Below are 22,306 nucleotides of genomic sequence, written 5' to 3'. Positions count from 1 at the left end.
GAAAATTTTTTTTAACTATATTCCCCAACTGGGAAAATGAAAATTGTAGAGAATAAACATCCTATGAGCTAGGAGTACTAGATCAGATCCTCATATTGAGATTTCATAATATGAGATCTCATAGTATATGGGATCTCTTAGTATAAGGAATATTTCATATGAACAGTATAATAGATCTTATAGTATAAAGAATATTTCATTTATGGTAACGTTGTAACAAGGTAACAATGTACCCATTAATATATGAAATCTAAAAGGTTGGGGATTCATCTCAAATTGAGAGAGAATGAGAAAGAGAAGAATCGATCCTCAATCATTCTTCTCTTTCTCGATCCTCAATCATTCTTCTCTTTCTCATTCTCTCTCAATTTTTTTCCTATTTACTTTTTCATTGTCTGCTGATTTCTTTTGTTCCATTCATCACATATAACTGATGCATCTAATACTAAAATCAAACATGGTATCAGAGCATTAGATGAATCAGTTATTCCCTCAAAACAACTAGTATGTAAAAGTATTTATCACACTAGTATGAAACCCCAAATCTAGTTCAGTTTCCAATTATTCTAATATCATCGTTGTTGACCCTCTCTTCATCAATTTATCTTTTATCCAAGTATTCAAGGTTTGTGTGTGTGTGTGTGTGTGTGTGTGATTGAATCTATTGAAGAAGATATATCTTAAGCTATTAAAATGGCTGAAAAGGGAATAGAAGCGAGTAATGAAAAGTCTATGACTAGTGATCAACCAGAAATTTTTTCTTCCCCAAATAACTTCTTTTCTGTGGGGATGACATCAGTGAAACTTGAAGGTACATCTAACTACCTTCAATGGGCAAAGGCAGTAGAGGTTTTGCTTACAACCAAAGGGAACTTAAGTACTTAACCCTAAGGAAAAACCAACATATAAGTCTAATGACTATGACACCTGGATCAAGGAAGATGCACAGATCAAGAGATGGTTGTGGAACAGTATATGGAGACATTTATCGGAAATAATGTGCAGTTCTTGGAAACCGCCAAGGTAATCTGGGATTTCCTAAAGGATTCTTATTCGGCTGAAAATAATTCATCTCGCATATTTGAGTTATATGAAGATATTTTAAAGCTGGAACAAAGTGATAAAACACTAGGAGAATACTATATATGCTCTTCTGCGTGGTATGTGTGAGGAGTTAAATGTATATCATCCTCTTGTGTTAGACCTAGATGTTTTGTGAAAACAACAAGAGGACTTCAGAGGTCTGGGGATCGAACCCCGCCAGCATCAAAGAGTTACTAATCTCATTTAAAACAGGTTTGCCAATAAAAAAAAACAAGAGGACTTCAAAGTCTAGAAATTTCTCTCGGGTTTACGACCTGAATTTGAAGCAGTTAGATCTCAAATTCAGGCTGAGAAATCTCTCCCTACACTTGCAGAAGCACATTCTCGTCTGCCGAGAGTTGCAGTTAACCTTTGTTCTTCCGAGAAAAGTGACAGATCAACTCTACTTGCGCCTTCTAGTCGCTATGATAACACTCAGGGAAGAGATCGTGGTTGTGGAGGACGAGTATCAGGTAGAAATGGTCGTGGTAGAGGTCGTGGATACTCCAATTTTCAGCCATGTCAGAATTGCGGGTTATCCAACCATGCCACTGAGTTTTGTTAGGATATTGTTGGTAGACCTGCCACACACCGTGCTAATCAAACATCCACCACATATGATAGGAGTCATGAGGAGACAGTTACCAAGCTCCAGGAGGACATAGAAAAATTGAAGAAACATCTTCAGTCTATGGAAGCCCCTTCATCTTCCACAACCACTCTTACAAACTCAGGTAATATTTGCCTACACACCAGTACTTCACATCCTTGGGTTATCGATTCTGGAGCCTCAGACCACATGACAGGTAATCCAAGTATATTTTAAACCCTTAAGTGTTCTAATTCATCATTATTCGTTACTCTTGCAAATGGCTCCAAGTCAAATATTATCGGATCTGGTACAGTCACACCTAGTAAAAGTATTTCGCTCTCCTCTGTTTTACTTGTTGACCAATGCCCATTTAATCTCATGTCTATTAGCCATATTACAAGAACGCTAAATTGCTCAGTTACTTTTTTTCCATCACATTGTGTATTTCAAGACGTACAGACCAAGCAGACGATTGGTGGGGGGTATGAGCAGGGTGGACTTTATTATTTCCATGGTCAACATCAGTCAGCATTGGCAACAATATCTGCTTTACAGTGGCACCAAAGATTAGGACATCTTCCTTTAAATAAACTCCGAAGTTTGATTCTCAGTATTGGAAGTTCTGTCAGTTTTGAATGTGAAGTTTGTGAGTTGGCTAAGCACCATTGAGCCATTTATAAACCTAGGATAAATAATCGTAGTAGTACTCCTTTCCATTTAATTCATTATGACGTATGGGGTCCCTGTCGAACAACTGCCCTTTTTGGAGCGAAGTATTTTGTTACTTTTATTGACGAGTTTTTTACGTATGTGTTGGCTTTATGTTATGACAAATCGCACAAAGGTGTTTTCAATATTCAAATTTTTTATACTGAAGTAGTGAACCAATATTCTGCATCTATCCATATTCTTCAAACTGATAATGCTAAAGAGTATAGTGCTGGTCCGTTCCAAAGTTTTCTAGAGGATAAAGGGATTCTCCATCAGACTTCTTGTGTCTACACCCCACAACAAAATGGGGTGGCTGAAAGGAAGAATAGACCCTTGCTTGAAGTTGCAAGGTGTCTCATGTTTCAAATGAAAGTACCGAAAATATATTGGGCAGAAACTGTGTTAACCGCCTGTTTTCTCATAGGGAGGGGTTCGTTAGGGCATTTATAAGTTTTTTATTAGGCTAATTTTTTGTAGATATGATCTCCCAAATATTCTAAACATTGTTACAAATAATTAAAAAAAAAAAAAAAAAAAAAAAAAATCAAACTTGCTAAATATAGTTAACAATTTACAAAATTTGGCTAATTATAGACAGTTCATTTTCACCATTTTAGATACTATATTTGGCAAGTTTATAAATTTTTTATTTTTTTGATTATTTGTGACAATGTTTAGAATAGTTAGGAAGTCATATCTACAAAAAATTAGCCTAATCCAAAACTTATAAATACCTTAACGATTTTGAGTTTGTTTACGTGTTAATATAAAATATATCTCTAGAACTCCTCCCTTTCTCATAAACCGAATGTCATCCTCAGTCTTAAATGGGAAGTCACCTATGTCAGTCTTGTTTCAAAGTCAAGTAATTAAGATTTCCTTTACCTCCTAGAGTATTTGGAAGTGTATGTTTTGTCCACAGTTTAGGAGGGGGAAAAGATAAACTTGATGCCAAGTCTATTAAGTGCATCTTTCTTGGGTATTCTAGAACGAAAAGGGGATACAAATGACAAATGTTATAGTCATACACTCTGGAAGACGTTTGTCTGTGCAGATGTGACATTCCATGAGACCACCCCTTTTTATTCCACTGGAGGACAGAAATTTGATGATCCTTTCGGGCATTCAGTAATTCCAGCTCCAGTACCATTCACTACTAGTTCAGCACCAATAGAAATTGAACCAGCTCCAGTACAGTCAAAACTTCAGCGCCAAAACAGTTGAAAGTATATGAGTGACGGAAGAATATTGTTCCAATTGCACCAGCAGAAACTGAAACAGAAGTTGACAGTATCACAAATCCTTCCGCTGAGGCAAATCAACACATAGTTGATCCTTCCACTATTGTTCCATTGCCACCCCCAGTCGTCTTGCCATCTGCAGATCCAGAACCTAAAGAGCCTAAATCAGACAAATATCTTCCTATTGCACATCGGAAAGGTAAACGTTCTTGTACCATTGATCCTCCTATTGCACAGCAAAAGGGTAAAAACGTTCTTGTAGCACTCGCCATCCAATTTCTTATTACATTTCTTATGACTATTTGTCTCCTATGTACAAGAACTTTACTATTTCCTTGTTGTCTGTATATGTACCTAACAATTTCAGAGATGCACTATCTCATCGTGAGTGGAAAAAGGCAATGGAGGAAGAAATTATGGCTCTAGTTTCCAATGGCACATGGTTATTGACTTCTCTTCCACCAGGGAAGAGAACAGTGGGTTGTAGATGGGTATTCACTGTAAAGTACAATCCAGATGGCACAGTTGATCGTCTCAAAGCTCGGCTAGTGGCGAAAGGTTACACACAAACATACAAGGTCGATTATACTGAAACTTTCTCACCTGTGGCTAAACTTAAATCAGTTCGTATTGTCATCTCTCTTGTTGCCAATGCAACCTCAATTGGCCACTTTATCAATTGGACGTGAAAAATGCTTTTCTTCACGGTGATCTCCAAGAGGAAGTTTACATGGAGGGGGTGGTTGCTCAGGGGGAGCTCGTATGCAAGCTAAAGAAATCAATTTATGGTCTCAACAGTCACCAAGAGCATGGTTTGAAAAATTCAGTAAAATAGTGATGAATCATGGCATGAGGGGAGAAGTGCACATGATCACTCAATTTTCTTCAAAAAGACATTTCGTGATATACTAGTGTTGGTGGTATACGTGGATGATATTGTTGTTACGGGGTCTAATGAATCTGGCATCAAGGTCCTTAAGCAGCAATTATGTAAACACTTCCGCAATAAGGACTTACGTCCTCTGAAGTATTTCTTGGGTATCGAGGTTGCAAGGTCAGCAAAGGGGATCAACCTATCACAAAGGAAATATGTACTAGATCTCCTTGCAGAGACGGGTTATTTAGGAGCCAGACCAGTTGATGCTCCTATGGATCCAAATGTGGCTTAAGTGCAGATCAAGGGGAGTTACTAACAAATATTGAGTAGTATAGGAGACTTGTAGGTAAACAAGGGGAGTTACTAACAAATATTGAGTCGTATAGGAGACTTGTAGGTAAACTGATTTACCTTACATCCTTACCATCACCAGACCAGATGAGATGTGTAGGTAAATTGATTTACCTTACGTCCTTACCATCACCAGACCAGATGATGTTACCTATGCAGTGAGTGTTGTTTCACAGTTTATGCATGCTCCGAGGAGTTCACATGCAAGCTGCAATTCGTATTTTGAGGTATTTGAAGTATGCAAGCTGTAATTCGTATTTTGAGGTATTTGAAGGGATCCCCAGGCATCCCCCTCCCCCCATGTTCCCCCCCCCCATGTCGCGGACTCATGTATTGTGCTAATGGTCATTTAAACATTTCAGGCTATAGTGATGCAGACTATGCTGGATCTCCATCTGACAGGAGGTGAACTACAGGATATTGCACCTTTCTAGGAGGAAATTTGGTGACTTGGAGAAGCAAGAAACAAACAGTTGTGGTGAGATCCAGTGTTGAAGCCGAGTACAGAGCCATGGCCCATGCTACTGTCGAAATGATTTGGATCAGAAATCTCTTCTTCATGAGTTTGGTGTTCCTTTCAAGGAACATATACCCCTATATATTGTGATAATCAAACAGCAATTCACATTGCTTCTAATCCAGTATTTCATAAAAGGACAAAACATATCGAAGTCGATTTCCATTTTGTCCATTTTGTCCGAGAGAAGTTAGAAGCCAAATCATTTTGTACACCCTATGTCTCGTCTCATAACCAGCTAGCTGATATATTCACCAAACCACTTCCGCGGGCGCCATTCACCATTCAATCGTATTTGGTCCAAGCTGAGGAAGGGAGACATGCTGCAACTTGAGGGGGAGTGTAGAGAATAAACATCATGAGCTTGGAGTACTAGATCAGATCCTCATATCCTCATATTGAGGATATTTCATAATATATGAGATCGTAAAGAATATTTCATAGATATATCTCATAGCATATGGAATCTCTTAGTATAAGGAATATTTCATTTATAGTAAAGTTGTAACAAGATAACAAGGTACCTATAATATATGAGATCAAAAAGGTTCGAGATTCATCTCAACCATTCTTCTCTTTCTCATTCTCTCTCAATATTTTTCCTACTTACTTTTTCATTGTCTGCTCATTTCTTTTATTCCATTCATCACATATAACTGATGCATCTAATACTAAAATCAAACAAAAATAATGCTCAGGAAAGCTGTATGTGAAAATTTTAAGAAAAAAAAAGAAAAGAAAATTACTCATGGATGAGCAAATGTTTGGAAATGGGACAGATTATTATTACTCTTCCCCAACATCTTGTTGGACCATCAATCCCCAAGCAAAAGAACCACTACCTACATCCTCAGTTCATGAAAATTGAAGCAGACATTCTATACTTCCCTAGTGAAGAACTTTTTGGCCTGTCAACAGAAATACAGAGAGAACATGAACATTAGGACAAGGATTTTGAATTGGGAAGATAAAAAGTGGACATTTTAAAATCTTGCTTATCATCATACATAAGAAAACATGTCTTTTAAAAGGGGTAGCTACACTTCTCTTCAAAGGGATAGGCACCTTAGCATTCTCGTACATCCTATAATATAAGGATTAAATAAAACTGAAAGAAAATAAGATGCTTCTTTACCTGCTCCAGAGTCAGAAACATGATCACATTCCATGATCCTAGTCTACCGAAATTTGGGATAAATCCTTTATAGAAAGCAAGAGGTCCCTGCAAGTGACAACCATGGTTACTAGTTCTAAAAATACTATTAAATCAGTTCCTATTATGAATTTATGATTGTTCCTTAATTCATTCAGATGATATACTACATTACTACATAACCTAATTAAACAGAGACCCAACACAAACGCATCGCCTTAGGGAGGTCAACCTCCAAAAAGTTGGAACTTCCATTCCATGAAGCTAGAGATATGCTTTTCATGAAAAAAGTGAGTTCAATCTCTCGAAATATTCTTTTTAATGTGGGAGACAAAACCTATTTTCTATTATAGATGTTTTCTCTCTCTCCCTTGTTTTTGTAGGGGAGAGATTAGCTTTACACAGCGTAATCATTCAACAGTCATGATGACAATACAGTACAAGTTGATGAATAAGAACTGAAACACAAAGAAACACTGAAGACAAATATATATGAAATTTAACGCACATCATTTTTCAAAGTCTTGATGAAACAATCAAGTGTGCTTTTGTAAGTTGGGTCACCCATCATCCTTGATTTGACCTGCATTACACGCAACAAATTTTTTTGTTACAAATTGAAGCAAACAGGGATTTTAAGAAGAGAAAAGAAAAATATATACATAATTTGCTTTCAAACTTCAACCATTTAAGGCTGAAATAAAAGTTGGACTAAATCGCCACTTCACTTCACTTGAACATCGATAACAATACATTCGTCCTACTAATTAACTTACTCAGGCAATCATTGAGTTAATTGCCCCTTAGGTAGTACATGGTGAACACTTAATATATAATAATGATCACTCAGAAGGTAATACATGGGCACCAATGTCCACATACTAGATTTGACTGCAGAAAAAGAAATGGTACAAGTAATCTTACAACGTCAACCGGGGACCCAATACAGACAGCAAAGAAACCGGCTCCCAACCCAGCTAAAAGATGAGTAAAAATATTGTCAGAGAACCCTTGAATCTTCAAGATTGTCTGCAACATATCAAACAACAAGTGATAATGTTATAGAACAAGATTACTAGAAGAAGGCCTACACAAAACTCAACCGTTACGTGTTTACCTGTTTCACTTGATCATAACTAGCTAATTCAGCAGCATTTATAATAGCATTTCGCATTACATTAGGCCCAATGCCAGTCCACAGAGCCTTAACTCCTTCCTAGAGTTAGGATCATAGTTAGTACAATGAAGTATATAAATGAAAGAGATAGAGACCAAAGCGCTATATAACCTGTCTGACTATAGTTGCATAAGCATTCAATGCACCAGAATAACGCCTAGGAACCCCAGATGGCAACTTTCCTTCCGCTTGAAGTCTAACTTTGACAAGATCAGTTGGATTAGCTATTGCAATAGCTAGAGCACCTGTTTAATATTGCAACCAACCTATTTAGTTCATCACCAACTAAAGTGAGTGTTGCTTTAAGCACATTCATTGCTTGTTATATAACTGATCAAAATATTATATTGGTGAAATTTTCCCATAAGTTACGCTTAACATGAGATAGTGAAACAGCAAATAGATGAACTCACCAGTCGTAAGTGCAGCCAGTATTTTCTTAGACAACGGAACATCTCCAACAAAATCAGGGCCTACATACAGGTTCTTAACCTGTCCAATATCAAAAACTCGTCAAATCTATGAGACAGTAGTACCCACACACATACACGCAAAGATATCAGATCAGATCCTTAGAGAAATAAATAATAAAACAGCTGCGGTGTTGGCTTCCTTTTTCTTATTGCACAAAACACTAATTAATTGAAAACCTAGTAACTTAAAGATCATGAATGACCAGGACAGTGGATTAAGAGTTACAAGGAGAAGAAAATAAGTCCACAGATGCCAACAAGAAAATAAATTTTCCGGAATAACAATAAATTTTACTAAACACAAAAAATCAAAATAATTAACTCACTGGTTCATATAAACCGATTCTTAAACCTCCATAGAGGCATTGACGATGCAATCCTGGAATGATGCCTTTCCAAAGCGAAGACAAACCTTCTTCCCTGGCAATAGTACCAACAGTACCCAGCATACCTTTGTATTTAGGTAAAGCGGACCCATCCCCAGTTGCTTTCTTTTGGAGCTGAAGTCTAACTTTAGCAGTGTCCAACGGAATGGTACACAGCTGCATGAAAATTATTTTACACACAAAAAAAATAAAAAAAATAAAAAAATAAGAGTATTAAAAATCAAATATTCAGTTCACAGCAAGTACAAAATGTGTTTAGTTGGTAAAAGAAATGTAACAAGCATGGACACTTTTGTTTTCACCGATCAGAGACCAACATTTATCCTATGAAAAAGTCTGAGGAAATGATAAAGGAACTCCCCCCTCTTTTTCTCTCCCACCACAAAAAGAGAACTGTTTTTTTGCCGAAATGATCTTCCCCCAATGAAGATAGCCTCCACAAACAATTAGCTCATTTGAAAAGTTCTAACAGTGTCAAAAGTTGTTTCCAAAGTACGAATTTATTTACTTAAAGGTCCATAATTTTTAAATTTTGCAACCCCCTTTTGTCAATGTTGGAAATGTTCGATTGAAATGATTTTTTGTTGAGACATTCTACATAGTAGGAAGATCACAATCATATCCACCAAAAAACAGCCCTTAATTCATTTTGTAGGCTGTGCCAAGTGGCGATGTATGAAGTATTGTATAACCCATATATATGTATAAAGTTCTATTTTGTAGTCTTCTGATCCCCATGTATCCCTTCCCTCAACCAAATATGGTTTCAGATTGAGGTAAAGATCAATATTAGGAAAACTGTTTATAAAGGATTCATCACCAATTACTTCAGTCCATCTTATCATATTATACTCACTATCTTTATCATGCAAGAAAGTTAGCTCATTCAAACAATTTGATTGTGCATTTCAGTGAGTAGGCTCCGAAAAAGCAGAACACGAACTATTTAAAACGAAATGGTTTGAAATAATTCTTATATTTAAAACGACTAACAGTGATTGGACCAAACCAACAGAAATAGTTTGAGAGAGGTTAGCTTTCAATCAGTCTTCAAGAGAATCATTGGCAGAAATGTATATTAATAAGAACCTTCTGTGCAAATTAGGTTTAATTGTTTAACACAATACTTTTCGCAGTACTACTTCTAATCACACAACAATTACAGGTACAACCTGTTTTGCACAAGATGCACAACGCATCCCGTTGACTTAATCTTAAAAAACTTGTTTTTTATGATAATTTATTCTTGAAAAACTTATGCAAGGGAAAATATATCATAAAAGTTGAATAAATGGGCTAAGTTGGTTTTCTTATACTGGTACAGCGTACAAACCACTCACAAGTTATTTAACCTCACTCCGTTTTCCAAAGGAGTGGCATGTCCATAGTAAATGAGAAGCAGCCCATTTTTCCAAGGGCATTGGACGAAAAAATCGTTCTTTACAAACTCCCCTTCCCTTCCAAAAACCTTCAAATCCAATATTCCAATTATTAAGGAGCACATTGTTGAGCTTTGGTTAACACGACTATCTACAACCCCATCCTTTTAATGCTCTCCCAATTGAACTACCTTCCTCTAGCATGTCACCCAACAAAATTCCAAATAAAGATTCAACCACAAAAAAAAAAACTCTAGCACGTTGGTGATCAACCATACTCTTGGACATTAGAATTGGAAATATCACCAAATTCAGTTACAGTGAGAATTCTAAAAGTTTCCAAACGCACCCTTCATAAGAATTAACCACAACCCGCCCTTGAGAGAAAACGCCGCTTCCTTATGGGTCCAGAATAAACTGAAATCTAGAATCAGGCCCCACGACAAAACCCATCTAGCCAATAATAACCTAAAACAGCCGCTAAGCACTCATATGACTTAACATTTGAGCTAACTTCAAATATTTATACTTAATTGACATGAACTAAACTTATAAACATTAATCTTTATTTTCCCCTCTATAAAATTACTAATCTGTCACTTGATTACTTGAATGCATTGAGAGAAAGGAATTCACTCACTCCTACATATACATTTCTTGATCTACCCCCAATCTAATAGGCTTCAGTTTAATAATATGGTAACATCAATCACACAGACATGATCAGTCAACAATCAATAGTGACATTAACAGCTAATCTTGATTATGTAAACCAAAAACTAATGTTGACGTTAAAATTATGATTGAGTGAGTACCTCAGCAAAACAAGCTGCTAAAGCACTGCTGGCAAATGTCCCAGCGAACGAAATCTCGGTTTTAGGCTTTAGATCGGCTCCTACCATTTTCTTGAACTAATTTTGTAAAAAGAGAGATTTCAGATTTGTTTTTCGGTATTGAATTTATAATAGAAGTCAGGGGCATGGGCCAGGGGGCAGAACAACTATCAAACCGAATGTGAATCGGATTCCATTTATTCTCTTATTATTATTAGAGGGAACAATTTTTTTTTTTTTGGAAAGTGAAAGAAAAAGGAAGTCCTTCTTGGTATTTCTTATTGGGACAAGTGCCCAACAAGTGACGTGTCAGCCAGTGACGACCAGCAACAAAAACTTTTCGAATTTTCGATTGTTCATCAAATATAGAGAGCATCATTTTCTTTTTTTAAACAACTAATAATACCTTTTCCTTATATGTGTTCTCAAAAGCACATCTCGCACACACATAGGCGAGATGACACGGTTCTGTACCCTATTGTAGAGATCTCGAGTCCTTCTCAAAAAACTAATAACTTTTCCTTATATGTTGCTTTGCAATTAAAGTGGAGGGCATCATTACCTTTTCAATTCAAGATATCGAGTACGTTAATGCATCAAAAGTTCAAAACAAGACCAAGCATTCACCGAAAGAAAAACTAGACCACGCAATCAACTGACTCACTCCACTGAGGTTGGGATTTCCACTAGTCGTACTGGTGGTAACTTTGATGAAACCAAAGAATTAGAATTACTTTTTATTTTTTTGTTACCTTTATAAACAATTATTTATTGGCCAAAATTTCATACTTTAGAAAGCATGGTATACTTCATTTGTAAAGAAATGAATATGAGTTTATTGTTAAAGAAATCTAATTATAACCAGAAAGTCTTTCAAAAATATACCCAGTAAGAAAATTATAATAAAAAAGAAAGTACACCTTCAACCCACATCATTTTGATAAATTTATCAGGTCAAAAAAGCATGTTGAGTATTGACTATCATTTGTTCACAGGTATGGAGTAAGAAAGATCACTATGGATCTCTTTCTGAAAACTGCAGCTTTTTTCCCTAAAAACTGCTTGACCTCCAATCTTCCCCAACATACACTGCATCATCTCCCAGCTCTTCCCCAATACGAAGCAACTGCCAAAAGAAAAATGTCAATAAAATTAGATGCATTATAAATTTTATTTGTGCAAGACAAGAATCAGCTACCAACGTTCAATGGTTGTAGTTCTCTTGCACTTCCTCCAGTAGTTACCATATATTCTTGATATCATACTGAAATTCTTAAAAGACAGGGCTAGTCGGATAACATGAAAGTAAGACTTCAAGAAAATCTGTAGTTTACGTTGTTGTTTAGGGCCTACACATCAAGGACATTGGGAAAGTTATGTTTTCTTTTGAATTGAGCCTCCTCCAATAATCATAATTTTAAGGACGACTGTGACCTTCACGCTTTATATTCAATGGTACAAATGTGCAACTAGAGGTCATCCTTAATCCCTAAAAGTGAAAGGACAACATATGCATCTTTCATTTTTTTCTTTGCATATTAAACGACGGTATTTCTAGCAGACTTCCTCAAGAATGGACAATATGCTTTCTTCTTTGATTTATCAGTAAGGAAAGGGCATCATTTTCAATGTATTCAGTAGTATTATTATTAGTAAAAGGAGTAATACATAGAGCATTGACACCCATGTCATGCAAAGTACAACATACAGATCTTGAGTCATTTGATGTTTCCATGCAACATAGCTCGCACGGCTAAGAGAAAGATACTCATAGTTACACTAATAATTGCAAAATACAGCTATGGTAATAGACGAAAACAAACCTGATTGTATTTTGAGAGCCGCTCTCCGCTGCAAGGGGCACCCGCTTTAATCTGACCAGTGGCCAGGCCAACAGCTAGGTCAGCTATGAACGAATCCTCAGTCTCCCCAGATACATGGGAAGTCACCACTCCCCAATTGGCACCCTTTGCTAGCTTAACAGCTTCAATGGCTTCTGTGACAGTACCTATCTGATTCATCTGCATCCAACCCAGTTTATTAGAATTAAGATGCACAATTTAACGTGTTACATTTATGGAACTTTTGATACGTTCTTAAATGTTCACGAGATATCAGTTATTTTCCACCACTTTGTTGAAATATTGTTTCCGAAACCTAATGTGCTCTCCTCTACAGCGGGGGGAGGGCAACTATAGGAAATGACTTGTGAATCTACTGAGGCGACCAAACAAAGTTTCTGTGGATGGATAAATGATTCTTTATGAGAAATATGTCATAACAACTATTTCAAAAACATCCAGCAAGGAAATTCGCCATCCATCTTATTGTTATGGAGAATGTGATTTACTGCTTCAGAGTTTGAGAGAAGGACATGAAACAAATTATATACCACATCACCATTTCAAGAACGGAAAAATCAATTTGACAATGAGCCCAGAGTCCAGAGAGAAAATACTAATAGAATGATTGATTACCTTAAGAAGTAATGCATTGCAGGTGAATTCATGAATCGCTTTTTCGATTCTTTTGGGATTTGACATCAACAACTCATCTCCAACAACCTGCAAAAAATATTGAAAATGTACTATTATGTACTATTAATTATTTTTGTCGTACTCAAGATCTACTTGTCATAGCCTGGACTGAAACATAACGAATGACAGAAGTCAAATTTTTTTAAAAGATGGGTTATATATTAAGGGACCCTATATTAAAATGCAGCTCTTGATAATAGCAATTGGAGATATCATTTGCTTGGCCAAATGAAGCACATTGAGTTTGCTTGGCCAAATGAAGCACATCGAGTCAAACGACAAAACCATTGGCAATATAAGAAAACTTTTACTTTTTGACATATACCTATTTTGTCCAACCTCTAGATAAGACATCAGCTTTGTTTACTCAATCCATCTAGATGGCTAATGGCAATAGAGTCATAGACTCGGCCCATCTGCATGGCTAACGTGAATAGACTCAATCTATCTGCATGTCAACGTGAATAGAGTTGGTGGCAACCTGGATAGTGTGTTAACATAGTGACCCCCTCTTTTTTATAACATAGGTATCCTCTCCTTGTCAAGTCAGAAACTTTCATTTTTGGATCAGCATATAACCTGACAAATTCCAAGACTGGTAAATGATTTTGTGTGTTCCCAATCATCCTTGTCAAAGGGATCCTCAATTGATACAATTGGATAATCTACAAACCACAAAAAAAGAATAAAAGATAAAACATGAGGCTGCTGTATCACCAAATTATCCCAAATTAAGATCAATAGAACAAAGATATAATAGAACATTAACATACCTTTACAAAGTTGTGTGTACAATTCAATCATATCTTCCCCTGTTTTAAAATTCTGACCTGACTTATTTGGTGATTTGAAGTCCAAATCATACTTAGTTCCTATATCATAAAGGACAACTAAGCTTTTAGCATTATGCTATTTGCATTCAAACATGTTATACTATTGAATGTATCAAAAATAAAGGAAAGGTAAAAAAAAACGATATATAACAAAGAAAAGAAACATATTGAAAGGAGAAAAGAATCAGAACTATACTACAACGTTCTATCATATGACCATCTGACTTTGAAATTCCAAAACTAAGATTCACAAAATAACTTTTTGTGGAACATGGGAGCGGCTGTTTCCTTTTCCGTTTTTTTTTTCTTCCTTCATGGCGTGTGTTTTGACCAAATATGATCAAAACTAAGTGGTGACGAAAGAGATGAAAAACGTAGAAAAATAGTGAAAGAAGCGATGGTGATCGAAAAAATAATGAGACTATACCTTTCGGTTGCCTACGTACCCAAATTATCGATGGGATCAAGTCTTAAGAACGTAGTTCTTAAGAACGTAGTTCTTTATGAAAAATAGTTTGATATTTATGTGTAAAGTAGAGACTTCTTGTAGCTCAAGTAATTGTAATTGAATATAACTCTTAATTTATAATTATCTCTTTGATAAGAAACGAATCTGGACATAAATTAATGTATGTAAGTGGCAAGCCATATGGCTAGGGTTCAGCCCTAGACACATGAGTTAATGGGCATGTACATTAATCCATGGTATCGCAAATTGGGCCTTAGCCCTGTTGATTAAACGATTAAAGTGGAGATCCCTACCAATGGACATTTGCCACGTAGGTAGGGGTCAAAACACCGCCCCCTTTTTGGCATGCGAACGAAGTTTGGATGGTAAAGAAGATAACATAAGAAGAAATTAAATAAAAATGAAATAACTAAATTGATGTATCTACCGGGGTAGCAATGAACTATGAAAGATTAAGTGAAAAATATAAGGATACGTGGAAAACAAAAGAATTTAAGGTAACAAAAATAGAAAAGTCAACGCCATAAATATGGTGTGAGATATATGCATGCGATTAACCAATAAATTATTTGCATGTGAAAAAAAAACATTATTGGTCTTGAAAAGAAATTGGGTGAAAAGAAGTGATAAGGTGTGAAGGCATTGGCAATAATATGGCATGGGAAAGATGCATGCAACAAAAATTTATTTTGCATGTGAAGAGGATTTAATGCAATACAAGCATGTCATAGTATGACTCAAAGTAACATGAAGCGGTGCATGTGATGAGAACGGATCAGATACAATAGAAAAATAGGAATCCAAACGCAACAAAGTGTCCAGCTGATTTGGGATAGCCGGATAGGCATATAAGCTAATGTCCCATATAGAGCTTGAGTCGGTGCATGAGAAGTATAGATCATTCTTGGTAAGCACTCAGTAGTTGGATTCACATGATATGCACATGATGACAAAACAGGAAAGAGACGTTATTTGACTCTTTCAAAGATTCGATTTCTTTTCAAAACAAAACTGTGCACGTGGGCCTAACACGAATAGTAATTGAATAACACTACACCTATGAGTGTATAACAGAAACTGATGTGAATTCGTACCTTTTGTTTAAAACGCAGCTTGTAAATAGTATATTACGAGAAAAAAAAGAAAAAAAAAAGGAAAATAACAAGTTGAAACACAAAAGAAACGAAGTATAGAAAAGAAACAAGCGAGAGATATGACGATGATAGAATTTAAAAGGTGGAAAGAAAGTGGCAGATATAGCGAAGACACAAGACCACGACGATTGTCAATTGAAGAGATACAACAACTACTAGTGCTTGATAAATTTGAGATGGACGAAGTCGATGATTTTGAAACAAAGGTAGAAAAAAATGAAGATATAATGGCATATTCCCAATTAATGTGCGCGAGGGCAATTCCGTTGATCAATGAAATTGCGCAATTATTGGAGTGGTGGCAAATTGTACCAGGACAACTACCAATTCCGTTCTGGTTAATTTTTACGAGAGCAGACCGTTTACAAGATGAATTTAATAGAAGGTTCGGGACTCAAGAATTATTCGCGTTGATACATCCGAAAGCCGTATTTACTAAAGGATATATAAAATTTGAAGTTGAATTTAAGAATCCAAACAGAAGATTTAAAGGGTTTCCGAAAATATATACCGGATGGGATAGATTTTTGTATCGCTTGCAAGAGAATTGGAATCCAATAGAGTTCAAAGTGCCGAACAATTTTCGAGGTAAGAAGAAAAATTAGTATTGAAAATTGTTCTAAAAGTAAATTGTTGACTAATATTAATTATTTTGTGTCTAACAGAAAACATGATTATATTACCAGAAATTAAATTGGACAAGAAAATGGAGAATAATTTTCGTTTTTTCTTTGATGAATGTTCCGACGAAAGATTGTTAGATCTAAGTTACTTTGACAATATTGTTGATTTCAGAGACTATGGGGATATTGAATTGTGGCCGAGAGGTCAAGGAAGACACATAGTGATACGGAGAATAGGAGCTCATTATTTGGCAGCGATAGCAATAGTGAAAGAGAAGATGGCACAGATTCAACAAAACGAGCATTAGTGTTGTGCTTGCCATGCAAAAATAGCAAACTGAGTTACAAAATAAAAACTTGTACACTAAAAACTGTGAGTGAAGTAAAAGAAACACAGACTGCATGGCAAGCCACGATGCCATGAGGAACAATACTTCAATGTTCAAACCAGTTAACACGAACGAAGAGACGTTCTCAAAAGGACGAAAAGGTACGTTCTGTAAATCACATATATATGTTGTGTTCTCTTCTCGCTCATCCTCTCTGGTGATTGGTCTGTCTTGTCCATCAGGGTCTAATATATAATAGTAATTGCAACTAAAGAATCTATGGGCATGTGTCAAGTGGGGTGAATAACCTTACAGAAAAGCAAAAACTCTACTGACACCTAAAAAGGAAATGGTGGGCCTACGGAATAAAGGAACAAGAAAAAGTGAATAATAGGAGATAACTTGCTGGAAAGAGAAGTAGGAACGTGGGGCAATGCCCCTATTCAATAAAGCCATTAAAGGCAAAAGTGAACGGAATGAAAGAGATAAAGACAAAAAGGAACCAAGAAACTAACTCACAAGAAGAATGAGCAGTAAATAAAGCCATTATAATGAACTTTATGCACATGGGAAACTATTCCAGTAAGAGATATGATCCCATCTAGGACAAGTATGTGATTGGTTTTGTATGTGCAGGAAAAGAGAATCTGGGAAGATGACAACACAGAATCGTATGCAAAAGATGGTCTGATGAGGAATACAAAGACAAGAATGGGAAACGCATTGCACCATAAATTGCATGAGAAAGGTAACCAGCTACTAGTGACCAGTACGGTCAGGGATAATACCGTTCAAGGAGGAAAACCACAAAGCATATTACAAGTAAGTTGTCATTGATTCATCTGTTTGTGTTTGAATGGGAATGAAGGTTGTTCCCAACACTAATCCAATGAAATTTGTAGATGAAGCAAAGATGCTCAATGCCAGAAGACGAAGCGAACTTATTGCCAGGGATCAAGCGAAATACCAAGGACACTGACAGAAACTCAGAAAAAGAAAATAGCAACAAAAAGAATTTGTCAGATCAAAAAGAAAATCTATAATCGCGTCCAAAAAAAAAAAAAAAAAAAGACGGACGAAACAAGCGAGATATGTTGGGAAAAAGTGGGGCTAACGATTCAAAGAGTATTGGATAAAGAAAACGTGTCGTACACAATGGAAGGGCTCGAAAAATATTTTAAGTGTGATCACAACACGGAAAATTTTGGAGAATATGACAAAGCGGTGTCAATGATTTTCAATAGCATGAAACAGGTATGTTAGTATATGTTATCGGTTATCTTAAAATTTTGGTTAAGTCGGAAAAATTGACGAAAAGCTAATTTTCTTTTGGCCGCAGGTTGAAACGGCGGTATTACGGGCAAAAGAAATTCACGAAAAGTCCGTGAAGAAAAGTGTCGCTCCGAATGATCTCAATGCCTTAGAAAGAATAAAGAAGGGGAAGATACTTAACCGAAAATTGGTGAAAGAAAATAAAGCGTTAAGCGAAACCAATGGAGAGTTAGAAGTAGAAAACAAAGATTTAACCGAGCGAACAGAAGAAGCAGAGCGGAGATCTTATGATGAATTCGGAAAGGCCTACGAGATAATGAAAGAACACAAACGCTTAAAAGCAGAGGTGATAGAATTGAAGTCACTCGTGGCGCCCAAAGATCAGGAACTTAAACATGCACAAAAAGAGGTAGAACGTGAAAAGATAAATTACAAAAATTTGTACGAGTTGTATAAGCAAAAGACTGGTAAGGAACCATTGAATTTTCCCAACCCAATGATTATGTGATAGTGTGAATGTAATACTATAGAGCTAAATCTTCTTTTGATGAAAAATAAAAATAAAGTATGGGTTTGCTATTAAATATTGTTGTTGTCAGAGAACACACATGCGGAGAAAACTGACAGTGTTGTTGATTTATATAGTTAAAATGGAATAGAACGAGACGCCCCATGTAGAGAAAAACGCCCCCCAATGCTAACTTAACTTGGCAAAATTAGACTAAGCGAGCGTATAAGCGTTCAAACTTAGACTGATAAAACTAAACGTGGTAACTTGGGCAGAATTTGTCGTAGCGATAGTAACGTACTAAGCGAGCGTAAAAACGTTCAAACTGAGATTGACGAAACTAAACGCGGTAACTTAGTCAAATTTTGTCGTAGCAATAGTAACGTATTAAGCGAACGTAAAAACGCTCAAACTTAAACTAACGAAGCTAAACGTGGTAACTTAGTCGATTTTGTCGTAGTGATAGTAACGTACTAAGCAAGCGTAAAAACGTTCAAACTTAGACTGACTAAGCTAAACGTGGTAACTTAGTCAGATTTTATTATAGTGATAGTAACGTACTAAGCGAGCGTAAAAGCATTCAAACTTAGATTGACTAAGCTAAACGTGGTAATTTAGTCAGATTTTGTTGTAGCGATAGTAATATTACGGTGGAATAGAAGGGAAAGAAAAGCTTTTTTATGAAGCACCGAATCGTGAAAAAGTGCAAAGACAATAAGACTGAGCTAGAAACACTCATTTTATTTTTATTTTTATTTATTTTTGCAGAAGAAAGGAAAAACAGCTAGAATCTACTTATAAAACTTGAATAGATGAAATGTATTCCATGGCTTATTGAGAACATTCCCATCTAAATCGTGGAGAAAATAAGACCCTTTTGTGGCGCGGCGATCAATGATGTATGGACCTGTCCAGTTTTTTCCAAATTTGCCGGAATCTATCAACCTCGTTTTTCGACAAATACCCAGTCATCTTTCTCAAATACTTTAAGTCGAACTTTTTTATCATAATTTCGTTTCATATCAGCTTGATAATGAATTAACTGTTGAAAACCAACATCTCATCTCATCTATCAAGGCTTTGGCTTGAGCAAGTGCTTGATCATTCGACTCCAACTCCATGGCAGAAGTTCGTGTGGTTGGTGTCATCAGCTCCGTGGGCAAAACCGTTTTCGTACTGTAAGCAAGATTAAAAGGAGAAAGTCCCATTGAATACTTAGGCGTGGTTCAATACGCCCACACAACCGCAGGAAGTTCTTTAACCCAATTGCCTTTTGCTTGTTGAAGTCGCCGCTTGAGCATTGCAATAATGGATTTGTTGGTAGCTTCAGCTTATCCATTTGCTAGAGGATAGTAGGGTGCCGAGAAATTGTAACTAATCTTCAAGTCAGAACAAAATTGTCGAATTTCTTCAGCATCGAATTGCTTGCCATTGTCGGAAGTCAACGATGTTGGAATACCAAAACGGCAAACAATGTCACCCCATAAGAACTTTTTAACATCTGAAGCATGGATCTAGGCTAAGAGCACAGTTTCTGCCCACTTGGTAAAATAATCAGTTGCGACGAACAAGAAACGACCACTGCCAGGGGTTTTCATAAGTGGACCGACAATGTTAAGACCCCACTTCGCAAACGGCTAAAGGCTCAAGATTGGATGAAGTTCCGTCACTAGAAGGTTTCCCAAATTATCATGTTTCTGACAAGGAACACACTTCTCGGACAAACATTTACCATCCTTTTGCATATATGGCCACCAGTACCCTTATGTCATTGCTCTATAAGCGAGGCTTTGCCCCCGGGAATTGTTCCCACATAGTCCTGAATGAATTTTCTCGAAGACTAATAAACCTTCCGCTCTACTTAGACAACGAAGCATAGGGTTAAGACTTGTACATTTGCGATAGAGTTGCAAAAGACCATCTGTTGTCGAGATGATACAATATTTCCAAGCATCACATTTGACACGATCACAAACTTTATGATCTCGAGGCAAGATGTGATATAAGGAAGACGTCAATCATCCTCGTCATAAGGCAGAAATGGAAAACTTAGCTTTACATCAAGAACTTCCGGAGCATTGTTAACTTCATGATCATCGTCGGTATGGGCTAAAACAATATCATTGACAGGCTCATTAGGGTCATCTGATAGCATAAGTTGTTGATCAAGTGTTTTCTCTACAACGACAACTTGATTATCAAGATCACGCTTGCGCTTCCAAGTCAACATAGGAGATATCAAATTGGCATGACGTGATTCGTCAGAAAATGTATGGAAGAAAAAATAACTTTGAGTGATGTACATATCTCGCAAGTCCTCGATAGACAGATCAATACTTGGCTCCTTTTGAAATTCGATGATAATCTGGCGAGGCTCATCAGACTTAACTGCCGTGGATAAATATCGCGAAAAATCGGCGTAATGTCAGAATCATGACGCTGACGCCGCAATCTTGATAGATTCAAAATTTCGAACAATCCGATGAATTAAATGGTAATTTGGCGAGGCTCATCAGACTTAACTGCTGTGGATAAATATGTGAGAGAATCAGCATGTCGTAAATCATGACGCGAACACTGCACAATACTGATAGATTCAAAATTTCAAGCAATCTGATGAATTAAGTCCAAATAAGCTGTCATTCTCTCGTCACGAGCCGCATAAGATCCTCCAAACTATCTAGCTACTAACTTAGAATCTGTGAATAATCGTAACTTAGTCACCCCAAGGTGAAGAGCAATACACATGCCGCAAATGACAGCTTCGTACTCGACCTCATTATTTGAAGCATCAAAACCCAAACGCACTGACTTCTCAATTTTTTTTTCCATTCGGCTACAATATTACACACCCAAGACCGGAGCCAGACTTATTATGCAAACCATCAGTGTAAACAATCTAGCAGTTGACAGATACATCTGATAAGTGTGGCAAGTCATCGCCCCCAAGAGGTAATGGCATGTTGTCATCGACATTTTCTTCGTCCAGTAATGCGTCGGACATAGGAATATCATCAATAGGAAAATCTGTCATTAGCGAAGCCAAAGCTTGTCCTTTCTCAGCTGCACGAGTTTCAAAAACAATGCTCTAAGCACTAAGGTAACTTTCCCATTCTGCGAAACGACTCAATTATTGGGCATTGTGAAAAAGCTTTTGCAATAGATATTCGGTATAAACTTTGACAACTCGTTCCTGGAAATAAGGCTTAAGACGTCTGGCAACATAAACCAAGGCTAATGCAATTTTCTCCACTCGAGAATACCTTGTTTAAGCCGTTGTAAGAGTCTTGCTAACAAAGAATATGGGACGGCCATTGTCACCGTCGACAAATAAGACGGCGCTTAAGGCATGATCAGTAGCGGCTAAATAAAGACTTATAGGCTGCCCCATTGCTGGACTAACAAGAACTGGCGGTTGGACTAAGTACTCTTTCAAGTTACCAAATGCAAGTTCACAGTCCTCTGTCCAAATTGATGCGTTTTTCAATGTTTGAAAAAAAAGACGGCATCAATTAGAATACCAAGAGATAAAACGATTTAGAGCAGCCAAACATCCTGTAAGTCGTTGAATCTCTTTCTTTGACATCGGAGAAGCCATTTCAAGAATAGATCGAATCTGATCCGGATTTGCTTCAATTCCGCGTCTAGTTATCATGTATCCTAAGAATTTGCCAGACAACAAACCGAAAGAACACTTGGTCGGATTCAGACACATGTTGAAATTGGAGTGTCGACAACAACTTGCAAATTAGTAAAATGATCAAGTCCTCCTGTAGACTTTACGACCATGTCGTCAATGTATGCTTCG

The 22,306-nt window shown here is 36.7% G+C and overlaps 2 protein-coding genes across 2 annotated transcripts in view; both read right to left on the bottom strand.

Moving 5' to 3' along the window:
- Window positions 1-5,842: 5,842 nt before the first annotated feature.
- Window positions 5,843-11,104, bottom strand: LOC147481355 (mitochondrial uncoupling protein 1-like). The gene is made up of 9 exons (XM_086576756.1): window positions 10,756-11,104; window positions 8,502-8,717; window positions 8,116-8,194; window positions 7,814-7,947; window positions 7,643-7,741; window positions 7,450-7,554; window positions 7,034-7,108; window positions 6,508-6,594; window positions 5,843-6,280 (listed from the first exon to the last, which is right to left on the bottom strand). The coding sequence occupies exons 1-9, from the start codon at window positions 10,840-10,842 to the stop codon at window positions 6,251-6,253; spliced, it is 912 nt and encodes a 303-aa protein (XP_086432882.1). The 5' UTR covers window positions 10,843-11,104; the 3' UTR covers window positions 5,843-6,250.
- A 503-nt stretch (window positions 11,105-11,607) lies between these two features.
- ENOC (cytosolic enolase) overlaps window positions 11,608-22,306 on the bottom strand; it is a 29,755-nt gene continuing 19,056 nt past the window's right edge. The window contains exons 9-13 of the mRNA XM_086576755.1: window positions 14,084-14,182; window positions 13,890-13,975; window positions 13,251-13,337; window positions 12,597-12,794; window positions 11,608-11,899 (exon numbers count right to left, since the gene is read on the bottom strand). Of these exons, the coding sequence (XP_086432881.1) occupies window positions 11,825-11,899; window positions 12,597-12,794; window positions 13,251-13,337; window positions 13,890-13,975; window positions 14,084-14,182 (545 nt within the window). The 3' untranslated portion in view covers window positions 11,608-11,824. The remainder of the gene's footprint in view (window positions 11,900-12,596; window positions 12,795-13,250; window positions 13,338-13,889; window positions 13,976-14,083; window positions 14,183-22,306) is intronic.

This window comes from Coptis chinensis, chromosome 8 (assembly GCF_015680905.1).
Source record: "Coptis chinensis isolate HL-2020 chromosome 8, ASM1568090v1, whole genome shotgun sequence".
Taxonomy (NCBI): Eukaryota; Viridiplantae; Streptophyta; class Magnoliopsida; order Ranunculales; family Ranunculaceae; genus Coptis; species Coptis chinensis.
This window is presented reverse-complemented; position numbering and strand designations above follow the sequence as displayed.